General features: G+C 44.8%; 1 protein-coding gene across 2 annotated transcripts; it reads right to left on the reverse strand.

The window, feature by feature from the left end:
• Positions 1-4,620: 4,620 nt before the first annotated feature.
• brpf3b (bromodomain and PHD finger containing, 3b) lies at positions 4,621-19,605 on the reverse strand. Of its 2 annotated transcripts, none has more exons than XM_031794080.1 (13): positions 19,545-19,605; positions 15,431-17,017; positions 14,989-15,145; positions 14,427-14,558; positions 14,051-14,179; positions 12,399-12,711; positions 11,431-11,697; positions 10,297-10,845; positions 9,969-10,050; positions 9,723-9,817; positions 7,348-7,445; positions 6,793-6,947; positions 4,621-6,068 (listed from the first exon to the last, which is right to left on the reverse strand). In XM_031794080.1, the coding sequence occupies exons 1-13, from the start codon at positions 19,574-19,576 to the stop codon at positions 5,885-5,887; spliced, it is 3,780 nt and encodes a 1,259-aa protein (XP_031649940.1). In that variant the 5' UTR covers positions 19,577-19,605; the 3' UTR covers positions 4,621-5,884. The 2 variants fall into 2 exon arrangements, with proteins under 2 accessions (XP_031649940.1, XP_020361784.1); XM_020506195.2 differs by lacking the exon at positions 19,545-19,605 and adding an exon at positions 18,105-18,581.
• Between the last annotated feature and the right edge of the window lie 372 nt (positions 19,606-19,977).

Below are 19,977 nucleotides of genomic sequence, written 5' to 3' on the forward strand. Positions count from 1 at the left end.
CGACAATGCCTATTCCCCCTCAAGAGACTGAAAAGATTTGGCATGGGTCCTTAGATCTTCAAAATGTCCTACAGCTGCACCATCGAGAGCATCCTGACTGGTTGCATCACCGCTTGGTATGGCAACTGCTGGGCATCCGATCGAAAGGCGCTACAGAGGGTAGTGCGTACAGCCCAGTACATCACTGTGGCCAAGCTTCCTGCCACCCATTAGCTCTATACCAGGCGGGGTCAGAGGAAGGCTCTAAAAATGATCAAAGACTCCAGCCACCCAAGTCATACTATTCTCTCTGCTACCGCATGGTAAGCGGTACCGGAAAACGAAGTTTAGGTCCGAAAGGCTCCTTAACAGCTTCTACCCCCAAGCCGTAAGACTGCTAAACAGTTAATCAGATGGCTACCTGGACTATTTGCATTGACCCCCTTTTTTACGCTGCTGCTACTCGCTGTTTATTATCTATGAATAGTCACGTTACCCCTACCTACCACACTTCATGTTTCTGTACCTCAATTATCTCGACATTACTTACCCATATTGACTCGGTACCCCCTGTTTTTAGCCTCATTATTTTATTGTGTTCCTTAAAAAAAAACTTGTGTATTATTTGTAACTTCTTTCAGTAAATATGTTCATTACTTTAAAACAACTCTGCATTGCTAGTTAAAGGGCTTGTTGTTAGTTAAGGTCACACCTGTTGTATTCGACACGTGTGACAAATAACATTTGATTTATTGAATAGGCTATATATTTGCTTTCCTTTAACCTAAGATTTTTTCAGATTTTACTGATAATAATCAGTGATAATGGGAGAAAGAGACATTTTCTGAGATTCGGGAGATAATTTTGGAAAAAGAAAAGGATGTTCAGAAGGAAAATAAGGTAAAAAGTAGGAAAATGAAGAATGCATAGAGGATGACTAAGGAGAGCTTGCAGGAGTGGGAGATCTCAATGTCTAAACGAAAAGGGAAGACCAAAAAACACATGGCCGGAAAAGACATGAAAAGTGTAATGGAAGATCTGGAAAGGCACAAGGAAGAGATGGGATAGAGAAGTGAGAGCAATAAAAGAGAGCAATAAAAGACTTGTCAAGTGACCGTGAAGTTCTGGAAAAAAAGAGAAGGAAGTGATGGGTGAGAGAAATGAAGAGGAAATCATCTGGAGAAAATAAGTTCAGAAGGAAAATAAAAACTAAGACGGAGAGGAGAGGAGGAAAATGGAGAACAAAGGCAACACCATTGAAAATTACAAAATGAAAGAGCCTTCGGGAGAGGAAGAGAGGTGGAGACAGGAGAAAAATAGAGAAACAATTGAAAATGAGCAGAGGATGCAAGAGGAGAGCCTTTGGGGGAGGGAGAGAGAAGAGGAAAATGGAGAGTAAGCAGATAATGAGAGAAGAGGGCCTTCAGGAAAGGGTGAAGGAGATGCATTAAACATTTTAAATGTCCAAAAGAAAAAGGGACACTGAAGATCTGAACAAGGAATTCGTGAGAGAGTTTAAAAAAGACGACAAATAAAATAAAATCACACAAGAAAGTCCAAAGGAACAGAACGTCAAAGTAGATGTTGTTAAAGTACAGTCGTGGCCAAAAGTTTTGAGAATGAAACAAATATTAATTTCCACAAAGTTCGCTGCTTCGGTGTCTTTAGATATTTTTGTCAGATGTTACTATGGAATACTGAAGTATAATTACAAGCATTTCATAAGTGTCAAAGGCTTTTATTGACGATTACATGAGGTTGATGCAACGAGTCGACCCTTCTTTTTCAAGACCTCTGCAATCCACCCTGGCATGCTGTCAATTAACTTCTGGGCCACATGGCACTGATGGCAGCCCATTCTTGCATAAATCAATGCTTGGAGTTTGTCAGCATTTGTGGGGTTTTGTTTGTCCAAGCGCCTCTTGAGGTTTGACCACACATTTTCAATGGGATTAAGGTCTGGGGAGTTTCCTGGCCATGGACCCAAAATATTGATGTTTTGTTCCCCGAGCCACTTAGTTATCACTTTTTCCTTATGGCAAGGTGCTCTGTCATGCTGGAAAAGGTCATGTTCGTCACCAAACTGTTCCTGGATGGTTGGGAGAAGTTGCTCTCGGGGGATGTGTTGGTACCATTCTTTATTCATGGCTGTGTTCTTAGGCAAAATTGTGAGTGAGCCCACTCCCTTGGCTGAGAAGCAACCCCACACATGAATGGTCTCAGGATGCTTTACTGTTGGCATGACACAGGACTGATGGTAGCGCTCACCTTGTCTTCTCCGGACAAGCTTTTTTTCCGGATTCCCCAAACAATCGGAAAGGGGATTCATCAGAGAAAAGGACTTTACCCCAGTCCTGAGCAGTCCAATCCCTGTACCTTTTGCAGAATATCAGTCTGTCCCTGTTTTTCCTGGAGAGAAGTGGCTTCTTTGCTGCCCTTCTTGAGACCAGGCCATCCTCCAAAAATATTCGCCTCACTGTGCGTGCAGATGCACTCACACCTGCCTGCTGCCATTCCTGAGCAAGCTCTGTACTGGTGGTGCCCCGATCACGCATCAACTTTAGGAGACGGTCCTGGTGCTTGCTGGTCTTTCTTGGGCGCCCTAAAGTCTTCTTCACAGCAATTGAACCGCTCTCCTTGAAGTTCTTGATGATCCAATAAATGGTTGATTTAGGTGCAATCTTACTAGCAGCAATGTCCTTGCCTGTGAAACCCTTTTTGTGCAAAGAAATGATGACGGCACGTGTTTCCTAGCAGGTAACCATGGTTGACAGAGGAAGAACAATGATTCCAAGCACCACCCTCCTTTTGAAGCTTCCAGTCTGTTATTCGAACTCAATCAGCATGACAGAGTGATCTCCAGCCTGGTGCTCGTCAACACTCGAACCTGTGTTAACGAGAGAATCACTAACATGATGTCAGCTGGTCCTTTTGTGGCAGGGCTGAAATGCAGTGGAATTTTTGGGGGGGATTCAGTTCATTTGCATGGCAAAGAGGGACTTCGCAATTAATTGCAATTCATCTGATCACTGTTCATACCATTCTGGAGTATATGTAAATTGCCATCATGCAAACTGAGGCAGCAGACTTTGTGAAAATGAATATTTGTATCTTTCTCAACTTTTGGCCACGACTGTAGACAAGCAAAATAAGAGTGCAACGAGGACTTGTTCATGCAAGAGCTAGAGATACTGTGAAGTGGGATGGATGGGGGAATGGAGCAGATAGTAAAAGGGACAAGCAAAGAAGTCATGAAAGAAAATAAAAATAAACAATGCAAAAGGATATGATAAAAAAGGTAGACACACAAGTAAAAGAAGAGACTGACAAGAAGACCAAGAGGAGATGCTGAAGACCGATTTAGATCTCTTTATCAGTCAGGACATGCTTTACAACTTTGACAACTGAGCACTGACTAGCAGTGTAAGTCAGAAACTACACTTGACAAGCTGAAAAAGAAAAGAGACCAATACAAATCTAATCAAGAAGAGAAAGGGAAGCAAAAACATCTTCAAGTCCTGGACGCTGCAATGGCCAAGCAGGAAGAGGCAGAAGCCTCATTAAAGACACCAAGCAGCAAAACAGAAGGCATTTGATGAATGGAAGACATTGGCACAAGCAGAAAAGGGGAAAGTGGGATACTTAGTCAGTTGTACAACTGAAATGTGTCTTCCACATTTAACCCAACCCCTCTGAATCAGAGAGGTGCGGGGGGCTGCCATAATCGACATCTACATCTTCGGCACCCAGGGAACAGTGGGTTAACTGCCTTGCTCAGGAGCAGAACAACAGATTTTTACCTTGTCAGCTCTGGGATTCGATCCAGTAACCTTTCGTTTCCTGGGCCAACACTAACCACTAGGCTACCTGCAGAATTATTAAGATCAATATTAGGTCTCTGTGGCGAAGATGAAGAGCAAGATGCAGCGGGGGTAATGGAGGAGCCTAAATGCAAACATTAAACAAGCCAAACTCAAAGATGAATTTTGGAAGAGGCTACACAATTCAATTAGCATTTTATAATTTGCTGACAGTTCACCTGCCACAACCTTTTGTATTAAATTAACAGGGTATTCAGTGGATTATAATGGGCTTAAATGATTAGTATACTGTATATACTTTTCAAAAGTGTCCTTGAAATTACTACAGTAGAGCTGTGCATGATGGGGTTGTTGAGCTATATTGAGTGAACAAATCTGGAAAAGATATTGGCTATATAGAAAATGAGGTTATCCGGAAGCGCAGAGCTTCTTTGCTCCATGTCCATTACTAACTGAAATTACACTTTCCCTTTCAAATTTGTCAACATTTTCAGTTTAAATCAACTATCGTACATACCCTGTACATTGACTGTGGCCATACAGACGCTTCGAGGTTCTGGAGCGCCTCATTTACATTTTCCTCATTATTGTACATGATAAAATAAACCTGGTCTGCTGTCCACAGGTTTTACTGTCCACCTAAATACTTAAGAATTTGAGTATGCATGTTATTTATCATTCAGTGGATTATTATATATATATATATATATTTAAACCAGATAACATCCAAAATTATGTCTTTCCCAAGAGTCGACCTTATTGTAATTTGGTAATATTGTCACGCCTAGATTCCAACCAATCAAAAAAAGAATTGCAAAAGTTTGTTGGATAGAACAATTTATTTACCCACATGAGAAAATACTGATTCAGACAGGTTATTTGGTGAGTAGGTCAAATCTGCAATTTGTACAAGCTTACAATGTTTGTCTGCATTTTATAAACCGGTCTGGAATACTATGAATATTCTATAATAAATATAACATTCTGTTCTTCACGGTGGGCTAAGGATTGGTCAGCCCCTGAATGCAATATCTGAACACCTCTGCATCAGTAGCTCACCTTGGTTGCTAATCTTATAATCTTAAACAGATTTCATTTTCCATCTATAACCAATATATAAACTTCATTTCAATACTTTCCAATTTCCATAAATAAATTACATTTCTTTGTATCAAAAAGAATTGATAAAGAACTGGCCATTGCATTGTGTGCCTTTATGCAGATCCACAAAGAGAAGCTGAATACACTCTGTAGCAAGTCAATAAGTATGTACGGCCTTTCTTCATCCCCATTGGTGATTGAATTCGCATTTAAAAGTAGCAACATAAAATTAGGCTTAGTATGATATGCACACATATATACACACACACACACGTGTCTTTACAATATATAACAAGTGGTTTGTAAAACATTAAAATGTAAAAAGTGTTTGTAAGAAATGGCAGTGATCCATTCATACGGGTTCAAGTTCATATAAATATGATAAATCTCTTTTCCAACCATTTGATTCCTTGGCAGTAGCATCATACAAAAAGGGAGGTGTTCGTTGAACTTTGATCCAGCTACTGCAGCTCCATCTGTTCTCGGTGGCATCAAGATGGCTCACAAATAAATACCTCCAATCCCGCTCCTGGATACAGTATTGCAGGTTCATGCTCAGCAGTGAAACAACACCTGATTCAACTCACCAAGGGCTTGAAGATCAGTTGATTAGATGACTCGGGTTTCATGGTGGCACTAATCTGAATTTAAAAGAAACTGCAGAACTACAGCACTCCAGAAACAGGATTGCTGCCTTATGCCCCCCCCAAGTGGGATAGATACCTCTCCCCATATCGCCTTATACAGCCTGAAATCAGATACTGCCGGATTGGTATAGGGGGAAAATGAGGTGCATTGACCCCCCCCAGACACCGCATAGATCTGAAAGGACAAAGAAAGGTGTAACCAGTAGGGTTACCAGTACTGCTTGCAATACACCCGTTCAGACCTATTAGAAGTGTCCAGATAAGCTTAAAGCCATCCAGATCTTTCTGATCAATGACAACTGTTTTAAGGCTAGGGGCTGATTTGGGTCCCCACAGCTACAGGTAGTTTGACGGGACAAAGGCTTGGTCCCGGCGCACGCGGCTCAGGTGGACCATGGCGCGGTCGTAGGCCACCTGCACAGACTTGCGGATGGTGGTCTTCCTACCCTCCATCATACGCAGCTTGTCACCCGTGTCGTCCACACCCAGAGGAGTCACTTTGTCCTGCGGGAGCCACTGCCTGCAGGGGGGAGAAGAGAGGGGAGGGCCGTTGAAGTGACTACATCTATAGCTGAGGGACGTACGCATGCACAGCCAATGGCTTCGAGCAGACACTGGAGATTAAAATGTATGTTCAGGATAAAGGTTAACTTCCCTAATGAAGTCCCACATTTTAATACAGTGAACTTCTTCCTCTTATATGAAACACACTTTTTTCCCTTCACAGACCATACTTTCTACTTATGTATTTTTGAAGTCAGGTGCACTATAAACAGAGGAATGTTTCTGTCTAACCGTTATTGAGCTCAAATACATATGTTTAATTGCCATTCGACAATGCAAAAGCAAAATCTTTTGGGCATGTTCTTCAGTACGCCCTACAACATAGGTGTCAAACATACAAAAAAATGTTTATACTTTAAAAACAAATCAAAACGGTGTATAAATGATAATGGACATACATTCATACAGTTTCTACAGTGTCCAGCTCACTAATAATCACCGAACCGGTCAGCGAGCATAGAAAATTCCCAAAACGATGAATATAGGACAATTTTGTTCCAATGTTGACGGCGAGGAAATAACACATTTCCCAGTGCGGCCCCTGGACAAAATGAGTTTGACACCCCTGCCCTACAAGGAAGCTAGGTCCCCAAAGATATTAAGCAGCCCTTAGAATGTGAGGTTAGAGAGCAGCTTGTGGTCACTTAAGTGCTAGCCAAACACCACCCTCCTCCTCTCACCATGTCCTCTTGTTGTCAAAGAAGAGCACCAGAAAGAGCTTCTCCCCAGCCTCCTCTGTCCTCTGCTCCCCCAGCTGCAGGACATCCAGTGGGGGCACAGGGATGGGGACCCCGTTGTGAAACAAACCCTCCTGGGGCATCTCAGGGTCAATGATCTGGCCAATGGAAAAGATTCATTGGATTGGTTTAATTTGGACAATTCAAACCCCCTTAACCTTAGATACAGCAAATATGTGCCAAATTGTTACACTGGATTTTAGGGTGGCTTAAACTTGTAAAAAATATTTAAAAAACAGTAAAAAGGCAGATGCTGAGCAGTATGGGACTTTTCTGCGATTCTGAACTAACCTATTCAACAGCAAATATGTACTAAAATGCCACATGCTTTGTGTTAGTGGATTTTAGAGTGGCTTAACTTTAGATCTCCTGCCATTTCAGACCATAAATCAATTTCCAAGTGATACTATGATACTAAGCCCAGGTAACCACTAATCTCTTCATTTGGGACCTGTATCAGTGTAGGCAAGCAGATGTTTGCCCAATGCATTCTCTCACCAATGCAGGGTAGGAGGGGTATCCCCGACACTTGGCCCAGACCAAGTCCAGAGGCTCCAGCGCCACTACATTTTCAAAAGGCATCAGGATACCACTGCCTGCGGAGACAGACAGGAAAAGACAAATGTCGATTCTAAATACAAATATGCAGTAAATGGGGTGTTTATCTTGGACACGGTAAAGTTCTGTCATCCAAAAAGGAAAGCGGTTATCAACACCCAAGAAAAAGTAGGCTGCAACAGGACAGACCATTTTCACATTGTTCAAATCAAGACGCTGACCATTTTTCAAGGTCTCTCAAAGCTGTATGAACACAGTACCAGTCAAATGTTGACACTTACCCATTCCAGGATTTCTCTTTTTTACTGTTCTCTATATTGTAACCAAAAAAAGTGTTATACAAATCAAAATATATTTTATGTGAGAGATTTTTCAAAGCAGCCATTGATGACAGCTTTGCACACTCCTGGCATTCTCTCAACCAGCTTCATGACGTAGTCACCTAGAATGCATTTCAATTAACAGGTGTGCCTTGTTCAAAGTTACATTTGTGGATTTTCTTTTCTTAATGCGTTTGAGCCAGTCAGTTGTGTTGTGACATGGTAGGGTGGTATACAGAAGATAGCCCTATTTGGTAAAAGACCAAGTCCACATTATGTTAAGAACAGCTGAAATATGCAGAATAACGAAAGTCCATCATTACTTTAAGACATGAAGGTCAGTCAATCGGGAAAATTAAGAACTTTGAAAGTTTCTACAAGTGTAGTTGCAAAAACCATCAAGCGCTATGATGAAACTGGCTCTCATGAGGACTGTCACAGGAAAGGAAGATCCAGAGTAACCTCTGCTACAGAGGATAAGTTCATTAGAGTTAACTGCACCTCATATTGCAGCCCCAAAAAATGTTTCAGAGTTCAAGTAACAGGCACATCTCAACAACTACTGTTCAGAGGAGACGGTGTGAATCAGGCCTTCATGGTGGAATTGCTGCAAAGAAACCACTACTAAAGGACACTAATAAGAAGAGACTTGCTTGGGCCAGGAAACACGAGCAATGGACATTAGACAGGTGGAGATCTGTCCTTTGGTCTGATGAGTCGAAATTTGCGATTTTTGGTTCCAACCACCGTGTCTTTGTGAGACAGAGTAGGTGAACGAGTGTTTGGCATGGAGTTGGTGGTGCTTAAATTATATATTTTTTCTTTACATTTATTTAACTAGGCAAGTGAGTTAAGAACAAATTCTTATTTTCAATGACGGCCTAGGAACAGTGGGTTAACTGCCTGTTCAGGGGCAGAACGACAGATTTGTACCTTGTCAGCTCGGGGATTTGAACGTGCAACCTTCCGGTTATTAGTCCAACGCTCTAACCACTAGGCTACCCTGCCGCCCTGCTTTGCTGGTGACACTGATTTATTTAGAATTCAAGGCACACTTAACCAGCATGGCTACCACAGCATTCTGCAGTGATATACCATCCCATCTGGTTTGCGCTTAGTGGGACTATCATTTGTTTTTCAACAGGACAATGACCCAAAACACACCTCCAGGCTTTGTAAGGGCTATTTGACCAAGAAAGAGTGATGGAGTGCTGCATCAGATAACCTGGCCTCAACAATCACCCGACCTCAATTAAATTGAGATGGTTTGGGATGAGTTGGACCACAGAGTGAAGGAAAATCAGCCAACAAGTGCTCAGCATATGCAAAGCATTCCTCATGAAGCTGGGTGAGAGAATGCCATGGGCGTGCAAAGCTGTCAAGGCAAAGGTTGGCTACTTTGAAGATTCTCAAAAATATTTTGATATATTTAACACTTTTTTTGGTTACATGATTCCATATTTGTTATTTCATAGTGTTGATGTCTTCACTGTTATTCTACAATGTAGAAAATAGTAAAAACAAAGAAAACCCTTTGAATGAGTAGGTGTGTCCAAACTTATGACTGGTACTGCATGTCTGAATATATATATATATTTATTTTTGAAATAGGCAACTCAGTTAAGAATAAATTCTTATTTATAATGACGGCCTACCCTGGCCAAACCCGGACGACGCTGGGCCAATTGTGCGCCGTCCTATGGGACTCTCAAACAGGGCCGGATGTGATGCGTTTATGACTGAATATTAGTTTCCTAAAGACACATGTTTTAAATGGCTCATACCTGCAGTCCCTGGATTCGAATCAGGGACTGCAGTGACACCGCTTGAAACGAGATGCAGTGCCTTAGACCGCTGCGCCACTCGGAAGCCCAATGTGAACATGGCGTTTATGACTGAATGTTAGTTTCCTAAAGACACATGTTTTAAATGTATATATTTAAAAAGTGGACTATTATTTTAAATTGTCCAATGATGATACTGTGATTCTCATACCTGTAGCGGTGTAATCTGCATCCCCGGTAACAGTCTCAAAGAAAGGTACTTTGGAAAGTGCTGGTTTTCCAAGGCTTCGTTTTGGTGGTGCGCTACTGTAGGGGTACACAGTATTTCAGTAGGCTGTGCTGTTGTACTGCAGATATGTTAATGCAGCCAGTGAAAATCGGATGATAACCTGAGATCAGCCCAAATAACACGATACTACACAAATTCATAACACTCAGGAGTTACCGTATGTCTTACATTTCTTTGTGAAGGATTGGTGGGGGGCTACAGTCTGAGTCAGAACCACCATCGTTGTCCCTTTTGAACCCATTGGTGAGTCCTGAAAGACAGAAACCAATTGTCAGACACTTGCTGAGTGTAAAGCCTCATTTACAACTTATGCAAGTACGCAACACAATTAACTATGCAAAACGGCAATCCTGAGTAGTTGCAAGTTTCAGGGCTGCACACGTTTGTTTTCCTGCTACCCAAATAAGTACAACGGCCATTTTGCATAGCTAATTGCGTTCTTGAATTACAAAATGTATAAATTAGACTTAAATCAAAAGAATATTCAGCCACTTACTAGTCTCCGGTGTATGGTTAGGGGTCTTGTCCAGCTCCCCCTCTGAGATGGCACCTTGACTAGGGGTCCCCCGTTCAGGTGTGGTGAATGAGGTCTGCTGGGGGATCTTAGACGGGGTAGATAAAGGGGTACTTAAAGCGGAATTGGGGGTCAGGGGGACACTACCGCTAAGACTGTCTTTCTCTCTGAGCAGCTTTGCTCCGTTCTTTGCTTTTTTGAAAAGCACAGAAGTCCGGCGCCCTACTCCCGCGGTGGCAGGGCGTGGGGACAAGGTGTCGGAAAGGCCGTTGACCACCAACCCGCCACAGTATAAACTGGGCGCCTCTTCTGCTTTAGTGCAATTCTTGTTTCTTGTAGCGTCAAGGGTTGGAGAACCACTATCTGAGCTCTCGCTGTCCAATTTCAGGCGCTTTTTGGGATGGCCCAGGGTCCTTAGCTCCCCCGTCATGGGGCGCAGCGTGGGGGGCTCCAGGGGTGCATCTCCCTGCAGAGGGGGAGGTGCCAGGCACGTTGGCTCCAGCGTTGGGGGAGGGGTACATTTGAGGTCCTCTGAAAGCGGAGAAAGGGACTGATCAAACTGACAGTTCATTTACATAATACTTCGATGATTGAGTCTTGGCTTTCATCATGTTGTGATTAGTTAGGGCGTCCAATACAAAGTCAAAAGTTCACACAACTCAGCACAACAAATGAATAGGTGAATTAGCACAACTTCTTAATTAAATGGCAAAAAAACACTAGCATGCTTGACCAAGGTTCGATTTCCTAGTATTCTCGGTTCCCCCCTTGAAATGTACTACATTGGTGTCAGAGGTGGGATGACATGACTGTATGAGGCCAATGGAGGCGAGTCCATGAGGTGGCGGTGCAGAGGACGAGAAGAAACGCAGAGTGCGCCTGGAGAGGGTTGTGAGGCCACTATGTGGGACCCTACTTACTAGACTGCAGACAGTGAAGTGCTTTGGGTTGGTGCGTGGGGGGACCCTGGCTCAATTACCTGAGGATAATTTGCTGTTAGCTCATGATTGCAACCGGTCTCGTTTCAGCAGAGCAGATCATTAAATAGGTGGTTTCTATAGGTAATTAAACGTCACCATCATACAACGACACATTGCCAACGTTTTGATCACTCACCTTTATCTGAAGACAGGCCGTTGTCAGCCTCTGCGTCTTTCCCCTCCTCCTCTTCATCTTTGACATCTCCGTTGAGGAGCGAGTTGCGGTGGTGCTGGCCCTGTCGGTACCGGATGCTGTTGATCTCGCGGCGCAGGAGGCGGATGCGGCGGGTGCGGGCGCCGCTGGAGCGCATGGTGGCCACCACGTCCAGCTTGTCCAGTAGCTCCTTCAGCTGCTCCTCAGGAGACATGTGCAGACGGTTCTCGGGGTCCAGCAGGGTGTCCACTACACAGGGACGGAACGCCACAGATGGGTTTACCACTCTATATCATAGCCCACAATGCGGCAAAGTCCTCAACACAATAAAGCAACTCAAAATAGCTCAGGGAAAGTGTTACCCTAAATATCACCATCACCACAGGCTGGAGCTCACTCCAAAAGAAATGAGAACAAAGTATCTGAGCTACAGAGGACAGAACAGGTAGGCTACACAAACACAGGTTTGAAGATGATCTAAATTTAAAACTGCCACGGTTTCTGAGTACGCTGCTTCGAGTCTCCTTTCATTCCACTTTTATTTCCCCCGTCTCGTTCGAATTCCAGCAACTAAGTATGTATATCCACTTCCATTTTCAGGCTTTGTTGTGAAAATCACCCCCAAAATAGAGACCATCTCTTGTACATTTTTAAAGGACAAAGAACTGGGTTAGATATGTTTCCTTGACCTTGTTTGTCTTTTTAGGGGGGGGAGAGAGAAAGGAAGCAGCAGTAGAGACTTGCCTAGCATAGAGACATTTGTTGCTAGAGGTTTACTTGGGACCTGGGCGACGTTCAACATGGAACAAGAACAAACGTACCTCTCTGATGTGTAGAATAAGGAATCACGGCAGCTCTAATAATGACGCTCCACAACATTCGACCTACAGAGCTTGGCCCCAGGTTCATAATCAGAAACAAGCTAACATCCGTGCCATCGCGTCACTCACCGTCCTCCCAGGTGCAGCGGTAGTAGTCGTGTTTCTGGGGCGACTCTGCAAGATGCATGCCCGTGGCCGGGTCTAGGCCAGTGTTGTGGGCCTGTCGCTGGGCGTGACGGAGGATTGCACCCCCCAGGTCACGGAGACGTAGGGCAGCACGGTGGAACAGTGTATCCTTGGCGTTGTACAGCAGGCAGTTGGCCACCGTCAGGTTGAAGTCTACCTCCAGGTGGGCCAGCGAGTTGTAACTGTGGGCTTCCAGCTTGGAGCGCATGGTGGAGAAGTCCATGGGCTGGCTGATAAACTCCAGGTAGTCTGGGACCTGGGGGGGGACAGAGGAGGAGGAGCAGAAAGACAGTCAGGGAGACGGACACATAAAATCATTATGCTTTCCTAGTTTTAGTTGTTCCACCCTCAAAATTACAATTGTTCATAGAGAAACAAAATGGGATGTTCTGAGCCCATGTCAATGCTTAAATAATCACATCAAACACAACTATTTTATTTTGAGCGTTCCCTTTAATTGCTCATCTAATGAGTGAGTGATAGTTCTGTACTGCTGCTGTTCATTTGATGGCAACGTTATCAAATAATAGATACAAATGTTATACTTACTCATGATATACTTCTGCCAGGTAAGCGTACTTTGCAGTTAGCATTTCATTGAAAAAGTTCTTTGGAAACTATTTCTGTCAACCCACAAGACGGTTATCACATCACGGAATGATAGACAAACGGGCGCACTACACATACAGACTGGCAAGATTGCTTGACATTAATTGGTATTAATTTGATATTGTGTTAGGTTTACCAGGAGATGGGTTGTCAACGTTCCGTTGGTTAGACAGTAGCCGGGAACTTGCGGTGGCTGATACTTGTGAGATTCATTCTTGACAGTTTGCGATGGAAAGCGTGAAAATTGCATGTACTTTCAAAATCGCTTGGCGAGCTTCTCATATGTGGGCTGCGAGCTACTGATAGCCTGTGATCAACCTGTTAGAGATCCCCGGTCTAAAGCCAAGCCGCCATGATCATATTTATTACATTAATTGGTTGTAGATCTCAAAGGAGTTGGGATGAGGGATGATTTAGGACCGAGCTAAAAAAAATAAGCACCCTAAGTTAAGCAACAGAGGGAAACAGACTATGAACGGGCAACGGGTCTAACATTGACTTGTCGGCAGTAACCAACAAAGATGAACAGAACACGTGGTAGTGTCATGACAGATGCAGCAGGACACGTCCCTACACCACTACATAAACCATTTGAAAGAACCAAATCCCCAGTATTGAGTAAAACAGATCTCAGTACTGTGCAGGCTGCGCATCATTTTCCCTGATCCTCAAAGACACAGACACGCCAGTACTGGAGGTCATTCAGAGAAGGAAAAAATGCCAGTGACTTTGAAATTCAAGTAAAAACAGCTTCTAACCTTCATAAAAATGTGGAAAAGTAAATTACCATGGATTTTCAAACCATTTAGCCAGGCACTGTAAATATGTTTTTAACACATGTAAGCAACATTTACATTTGTCTGTAGCATACACAAGTTTAGGTTTTTGCATTTAGTAACAGGTTTGATATTTCCCATTCGGTTGACTGGTCAGTTACTCCGAGGACCGTATCCCTGAGGTTCTACAGTATTAGCATGGTGACTGACCTCCTTGAGGTTGACAGGCTGTGCAAAGATCTGGCCTGCATCTTTCTCCTGCAGCTGGTCCAGTGTGGAGCGCAGCAGCACCTGCATTGGGGTCAGCTGTAGCTCCAGGGCCGCCTGGTGAACCTTGACCTTTGGGGAGGGTGAGAGAGAGATGGGATGGAGTTCAGAAGGGAGGCCAGCAACTCACAAATAAATCTACATTTCTCAGACTAAATTAAGGTACTGTATGATATTTTTAAGGAAGTATCTTAACCTTTTATTTAAGTGGGGAAAACACAGAATAAGTTTTATTTTTTCAGTAACAACCTGAATTTTCAAAGCATGGACATACCGTGATACAGACCAAGTGCATAAACAGACAGTCTAGTCTCCATACCTGCTCTCTCTTCAGTTTCTCCCGCTTGCGGATGAGCTCCACCAATAGCCGGGCTCTTTCCAGGTCCTGTCGCAACTTCTGCCAGTACTTCAGCTCCTCCCTCACAGCACACACCTTCTCATCAGGCTCCGGCTGCAAACACAGATATTAATTCAAACAACTCCCCGACACACAATGTAGGGGGTGCTTCAATCGTATGAGGTGTGGCTTCCACTTGTCTTCTCATTCCCTTCATCTGCCATGATGGGAAATTCCTGGTAAAGATTCACCATTTTGCTTTCACCTGTCCATTTTGTACTATTTATTTAGTGAAGATTCAGGGAGAAGAGGACTCTACATAATATTGTTGAGATGCACCCAGGGATTTGAATTTACTGATCATCATCAGATAGAAATATATTATAAACCATTCCAAAAACATGCACAATTTTAAATTGAGCCAGCCAGCACTACCGATGATATTTCTTCAGAATGTATATTTCTACTGATATCTGCAGTGTTCAATTATGTTGCATTCAGCAGAATAACCCCTTTGACCTTAGAGTGCCCAATGACCTCTGACCTGTTCAATGTGCCTCTGTGATTGGACATGGGAGTGCAGACGACGAATGAGTGCGACCCCGTTCCGTGACTGGCGTTTCAGGAGCCAATAATTGTGCAGCCTTTGCATGAACTGGTTCTTCCTCTGGACCAGAATCCCTTTGCAGATGGTGTTCAACCTGTGTGGCATCGGGAGGAGTTTAACACATACTGTTCATTACTACAGCATTTGAAAGGTATCCTTGTTGTTCACACAATGGGCCTAATCCTAACTTAAGATTCCGTATGGGCAACAAGAAACTTTGCACGTCAACGTGCATCTGAAGTTAGGATGAGGCCCCATGGACGTTTAAGCATCTTACACACTAACATATACCTATGAGCCAAATGCAGCATGACAGTATAGGTAGAATCCTGCCGGCTAAAGCACCACTAACAACAAGAGGCGGCTGGTGAACACAGACCTTTGAGTGGGGATCTGTGGAACTGCGACCATCGGTGTAGTGGCGGCGCGGTTGGCAGCCACCTCCAGACCCTTCTTCCCCTTCCTCTTCCCGTGCTTGCCCTCCTTCTTGCTCCGCTTCTGCACATGTGGGGCCTCTGTGTATGCACTGCGCCCCCGGCTGGCCCGGCCCCCCACCGCCCTCCCTGTGGGATCCTCCTCGTCCGACCCCTCCGCTCCCCCCTCCTGGCCAGGCGGCGAGTGCACCTCACAGAAGGCTGTCTTCTTCACCGAGAAGGTGGTGCCGTTGACATTGGTTTCCCGCACGGGGTCGATCTTCATGAAGAGCCCGGCACGCTGGGCGCACGTGACATGGAAGGCTGTGTAGCAGTTGGCCTTGTGGCACTGGATGGCAGCGCCACGACCCTTCTGCTTGCAAAGGTAGCAAGTGAGCTTCCAGCGGGCGGGTGGGATGTTGTCCACCCCTTCCACGGGTTCCAGGAAAACAGTGTTGGCGAAGCACACCTCGGGGATCCAGATGGCACACACCACGTGGGCCCAGCGCCCGTCACTGGTCTGCTTGAAAGCGCCACCCCGGTTGGGGCATAGCACACAATCCACAGGCCGCTGGGGCGACTGCAGGCAGCAGCGGCACAGCCACTGGCCCTCTGGGATGTAGGGCACGCCGTAGCACTCCTGGTGCACAGCCAGGTTGCAGGCGTCACAGAAGAGGATGACGTTGCTGTTGAGGCACTCGTCGTCCAGGCACACGCAGCAAAAGGCATCGTCGTCGATGGCGCTCTGAGATGGCGCACGACTGCGAGCCTCCCGGTAAGACTCCTCCTCCAGGCGGTCCACCAGCAGCTCGAACGTGTCAGGAGAGACTGTGGCGTGGCCGTCTGACGCCCGCCTGGCATTCACCATCTCCAGCCAGGCCGCATCCTCCTCGTCCATGTCATACTCTGCCTCTGCCTCCTGCTCCTCTGCCGAGCGCTCTATGTAGCGGTAGTAGGCCGTGGGCAGAGAAGGCGCCGCACAGGGGACGAAGGCCTCCAGCATGCGGAAGGTGGGCTCGGGAAGGGGCGTCGGATGATGGTGGTGTGAGGAGTTAGTCTTGTTGTTGTGGGGTTGTGAGTGAGAGTTGGGGCAGTGGTTCTGAGGTGTGGAGGAAGAGGACGATGATGTGGAGGAGGAATGTTTGGAGTCTTTCTTGCGGCCTCTGGGCATGGCGGGCGGCTTGCGTCCGGGGTTGGCACTGGCGGGTGCAATGGGCTGTTCGCTGTTCTCTTTGTTGCTGTTGCACTCAGTGATGTCCTGGGCCGTCATCTCGTCCTCTGTGATGACCGTCAGAGGGTCCACGATGGAGATCCGGTGGAGCCTGCCATCCAAGTCTACTTCCACCACTTTCTGGGCCTGGGAATAAGTCAGTGTCTCTCTGGTTGGGGACACCTTGAGGCTGTAGGGTGAAGGGGAGCGCTGCCGGGCCCCACCTCGTCCCCTACCAGCTTGGTAAGACTTTCTCCCACCCGCATCCCCTCCCCCGGCCAGGTGGCCCCTCCGCCGTGGCTTCCTCATGGGCCTCCTACCACACAGCGCCCGACACCCACTGCTGCAACCAGATGAAGGCGAGAACATACTGTTAGAAACTCAAAACTGGAAATGGCTAGCTAAGAATTTTTATTAACAGATGGACAGCAAAGGCCAACCATTGCCTTCTAAATGTTATGCCAATCAATGTGTGCACAAATTATGTGTAGTTGGCCAATGATAGCCATCTAACCACATGTTCAAAACATTTCAACCATCATTGACAGTGACACACAGACTGAATCTGAACAAAGTAACCATGCACCCTTTTTTATTTTGGCAGGTCATTGAGGAGGAGTTACGGCTTAACTGATAGTATAGGAGCTATGGCTATACTCAAATGGGATGAAAGGTGCCCTACTGTCAAATAGTGGATTGCACACCACAGTAAACACATAATAAACTAGCTGTAGTCTACTACAGTACTCTCCACAGCCAATAAATCACGAATAGATGTTTCTGTAGATTATCCTTTGCGTTGTCATTACAGACAAAAACTACCAACAGCAGCGTTTAGTCAACCCTACAATAGCTACACAGCCAATAATTTCCCCCGTTATTTGGATCAAGCAACCTCAAAGCCAATCAAGTGCCTAGTGTGCCTCAGCGAACTTATGACAAGTGCCCTTTTCCAGATAAAAATGTCCGCCATTTGTTTTAAACACATTGAATACACCACGCAAATCCAAATCATTAAACATTATAGAGCTGACGAACGTAAATTCAACATGCTATCTAACGTTAGCTAGCTACTTACGACTGTTAGACAAATAAAATGAAGCGATATGAGATCTGACCCAAAAAGTGCAACACTTGCTAACTAAGTTAGCTAAGTACACGAGTTAACGTTAACTAGCTAATTGAACAACTTTAGATAACGCTGGTAGCTAACTAGTTGCTCCAAACGAGCTGTCTTTGGCTAACAGGATAGCTAGCTAAGTTACCTTAGCTCTTTAGCTCGCGCTTCTTTTACCAACCTACTAATGTGTAGCTGCTACTACAGGCTAACTAACGTTACTGGGAAGTCAAATGCAGCCCCTAACATATAGTGTATGATATGAACCAGCTATTCCTCGTCGTTGAAAACTGTAACAACGATGTTATCTTACCTTCACTGGCAGTTCGGCAACCGGGAATGAAACGCAGGTTTATCGTTGGCTAGTTTAGCTAGCTAACGTTAGCTCACCCTGCAACACCTACACCAAAAGCCAGTACAGTATATTTCGTTGATCAAACGTCTGTTGCCTCAGTCCTCCCCAATCGTTTCCAAATACTGACATTAAACATGGCTAGCTAATTTATTATCATAGTATAGAAGCGAGTAAGTTGTCGACCCAGTTTTGACAAGGAGAATAGCATTTCCTAGCTAGCCGCAACCTCGGATGTGCCGTACTGAGGAAAGCGAGGCTAAAACACGCCCCTTGACCAAAGCAGGCCATCCGGAGGTTACGGTTTCGCGCGCCTACTACACATTTAATTTAAAAATTGAACACTTTGAAGCGACACTTATGGCTTTTGATTGAGCTAACAATGTGTATTGATATGTACACATACGAGTATCAACACAATTGAAACAGTCGTTGCAATGCCTCAACTTTGCTCCGCAAGTGCAACATGGTACGAAAGAGCTGGTAGTAATATATCATTGCAGATCAGGTTGCAACAGGGCACTACACAAAAGAGTCTCGGAAACACTTTGAGCAGTTTGACGCAAAATAACATACGGTAGCAGTCAGGCCTAAAACCTATGCAAAATAATGAGCCTAAAAAGTATGACAGGGCAATGAGCATGATGTGCAAACAAATGAGTTTAAAGTTTAGTAAATTAAATTTTAGCTTGCTTTTCAAGCAAACACGCAATCCGATTAACATGGAATGGACAACTCACAGTTTAGCTGGCCTAAATTTAAACAGAAACAATAATGGGCAAATAAATGATTTTATACTGTTTGAATAGTCCTCTTTGAATTAGCCTACTTCTATTTCAACTGATTCTAAGTTAGAGAATACTATCTACCTAGAGTTTTCATCTGTATTTCTCGTAGCTGTTTTACATACCACCACAGACTGAGGCTGTGACAGCATTGAATGAGCTGTATTCCGCCATAAGCAAACAAGAAAACGCTCACCCAGAGGCAGCGCTCCTAGTAGCCGGGAACCTTAATTAATGCAGGGAAACTTAAATCCGTTTTTCCCAAATTTCTATCAGCATGTTAAATGTGCAACCCGAGTGAAAAAAAACTCTGGACCACCTTTACTCCACACACAGAGACGCATACAAAGCTCTCCCTCGCCCTCCATTTGGCAAATCTGACCATAATTCTATCATCCTGATTCCTGTTTACAAGCAAAGATTAAAACAGGAAGCACCAGTGACTAGATTAATAAAAAAAGTGGTCAGAGGAAGCAAATGCTAAGCTACAGGACTGTTTTGCTAGCACAGACTGAAATATGTTCCGGGATTCCTACGATTGAGGATACACCACATCAGTCATTGGCTTCATCAATAAGTGCATTGAGGATGTCGTCCCCAAAGTGATCATACACACCCCAACCAGATGCCATGGATTACAGGCAACATCCGCACTGAGCTAAAGGCTAGATCTGCTGCTTTCAAGGAGCGGGACTCTAACTCGGAAGCTTATATAGCTCATGCTATGCCCTCCGACAAACCATCAAACAGGTAAAGCATCAATACAGGACTTAGATCAAATCGTAGTACACCGGCTCTGGCACTCATCGGCTGTGGCAGGGCTTGCAAACCATTACAGACTACAAAGAGAAGCACAGCCGAGAGCTGCCCAGTGACACGACTCTACCAGACGAGCTAAACTACTTCTATGCTCACTTTGAGGCAAATAACACTGTTCTGGAAAACTGTGTCATTATGCTCTCTGCAGCCGATGTGAGTAAGACCTTTAAACAGGTCAACATTCACAAGGCCGCAGGTCCAGACGGATTACCAGGACGTGTACTGCGAGC

This window comes from Oncorhynchus kisutch, linkage group LG17 (genome assembly GCF_002021735.2).
Source record: "Oncorhynchus kisutch isolate 150728-3 linkage group LG17, Okis_V2, whole genome shotgun sequence".
Classification (NCBI taxonomy): domain Eukaryota; kingdom Metazoa; phylum Chordata; class Actinopteri; order Salmoniformes; family Salmonidae; genus Oncorhynchus; species Oncorhynchus kisutch.

What these genes read in the sequence shown, in the direction of transcription:
- brpf3b (XM_031794080.1), bottom strand. Translation starts at nt 19,576, where the DNA reads ATGTTGCCTGTAATCCATGGCATCTGGTTGGG. An exon ending in AGCCTGTCAACCTCAAGGAG is followed by an intron (nt 12,712 to 14,050) that starts GTCAGTCACCAT and finishes GTCCCCCCCCAG; the next exon opens with GTCCCAGACTACCTGGAGTT. An exon ending in TTTGACAACAAGAGGACATG is followed by an intron (nt 6,069 to 6,792) that starts GTGAGAGGAGGA and finishes TCCCCCCTGCAG; the next exon opens with GCAGTGGCTCCCGCAGGACA.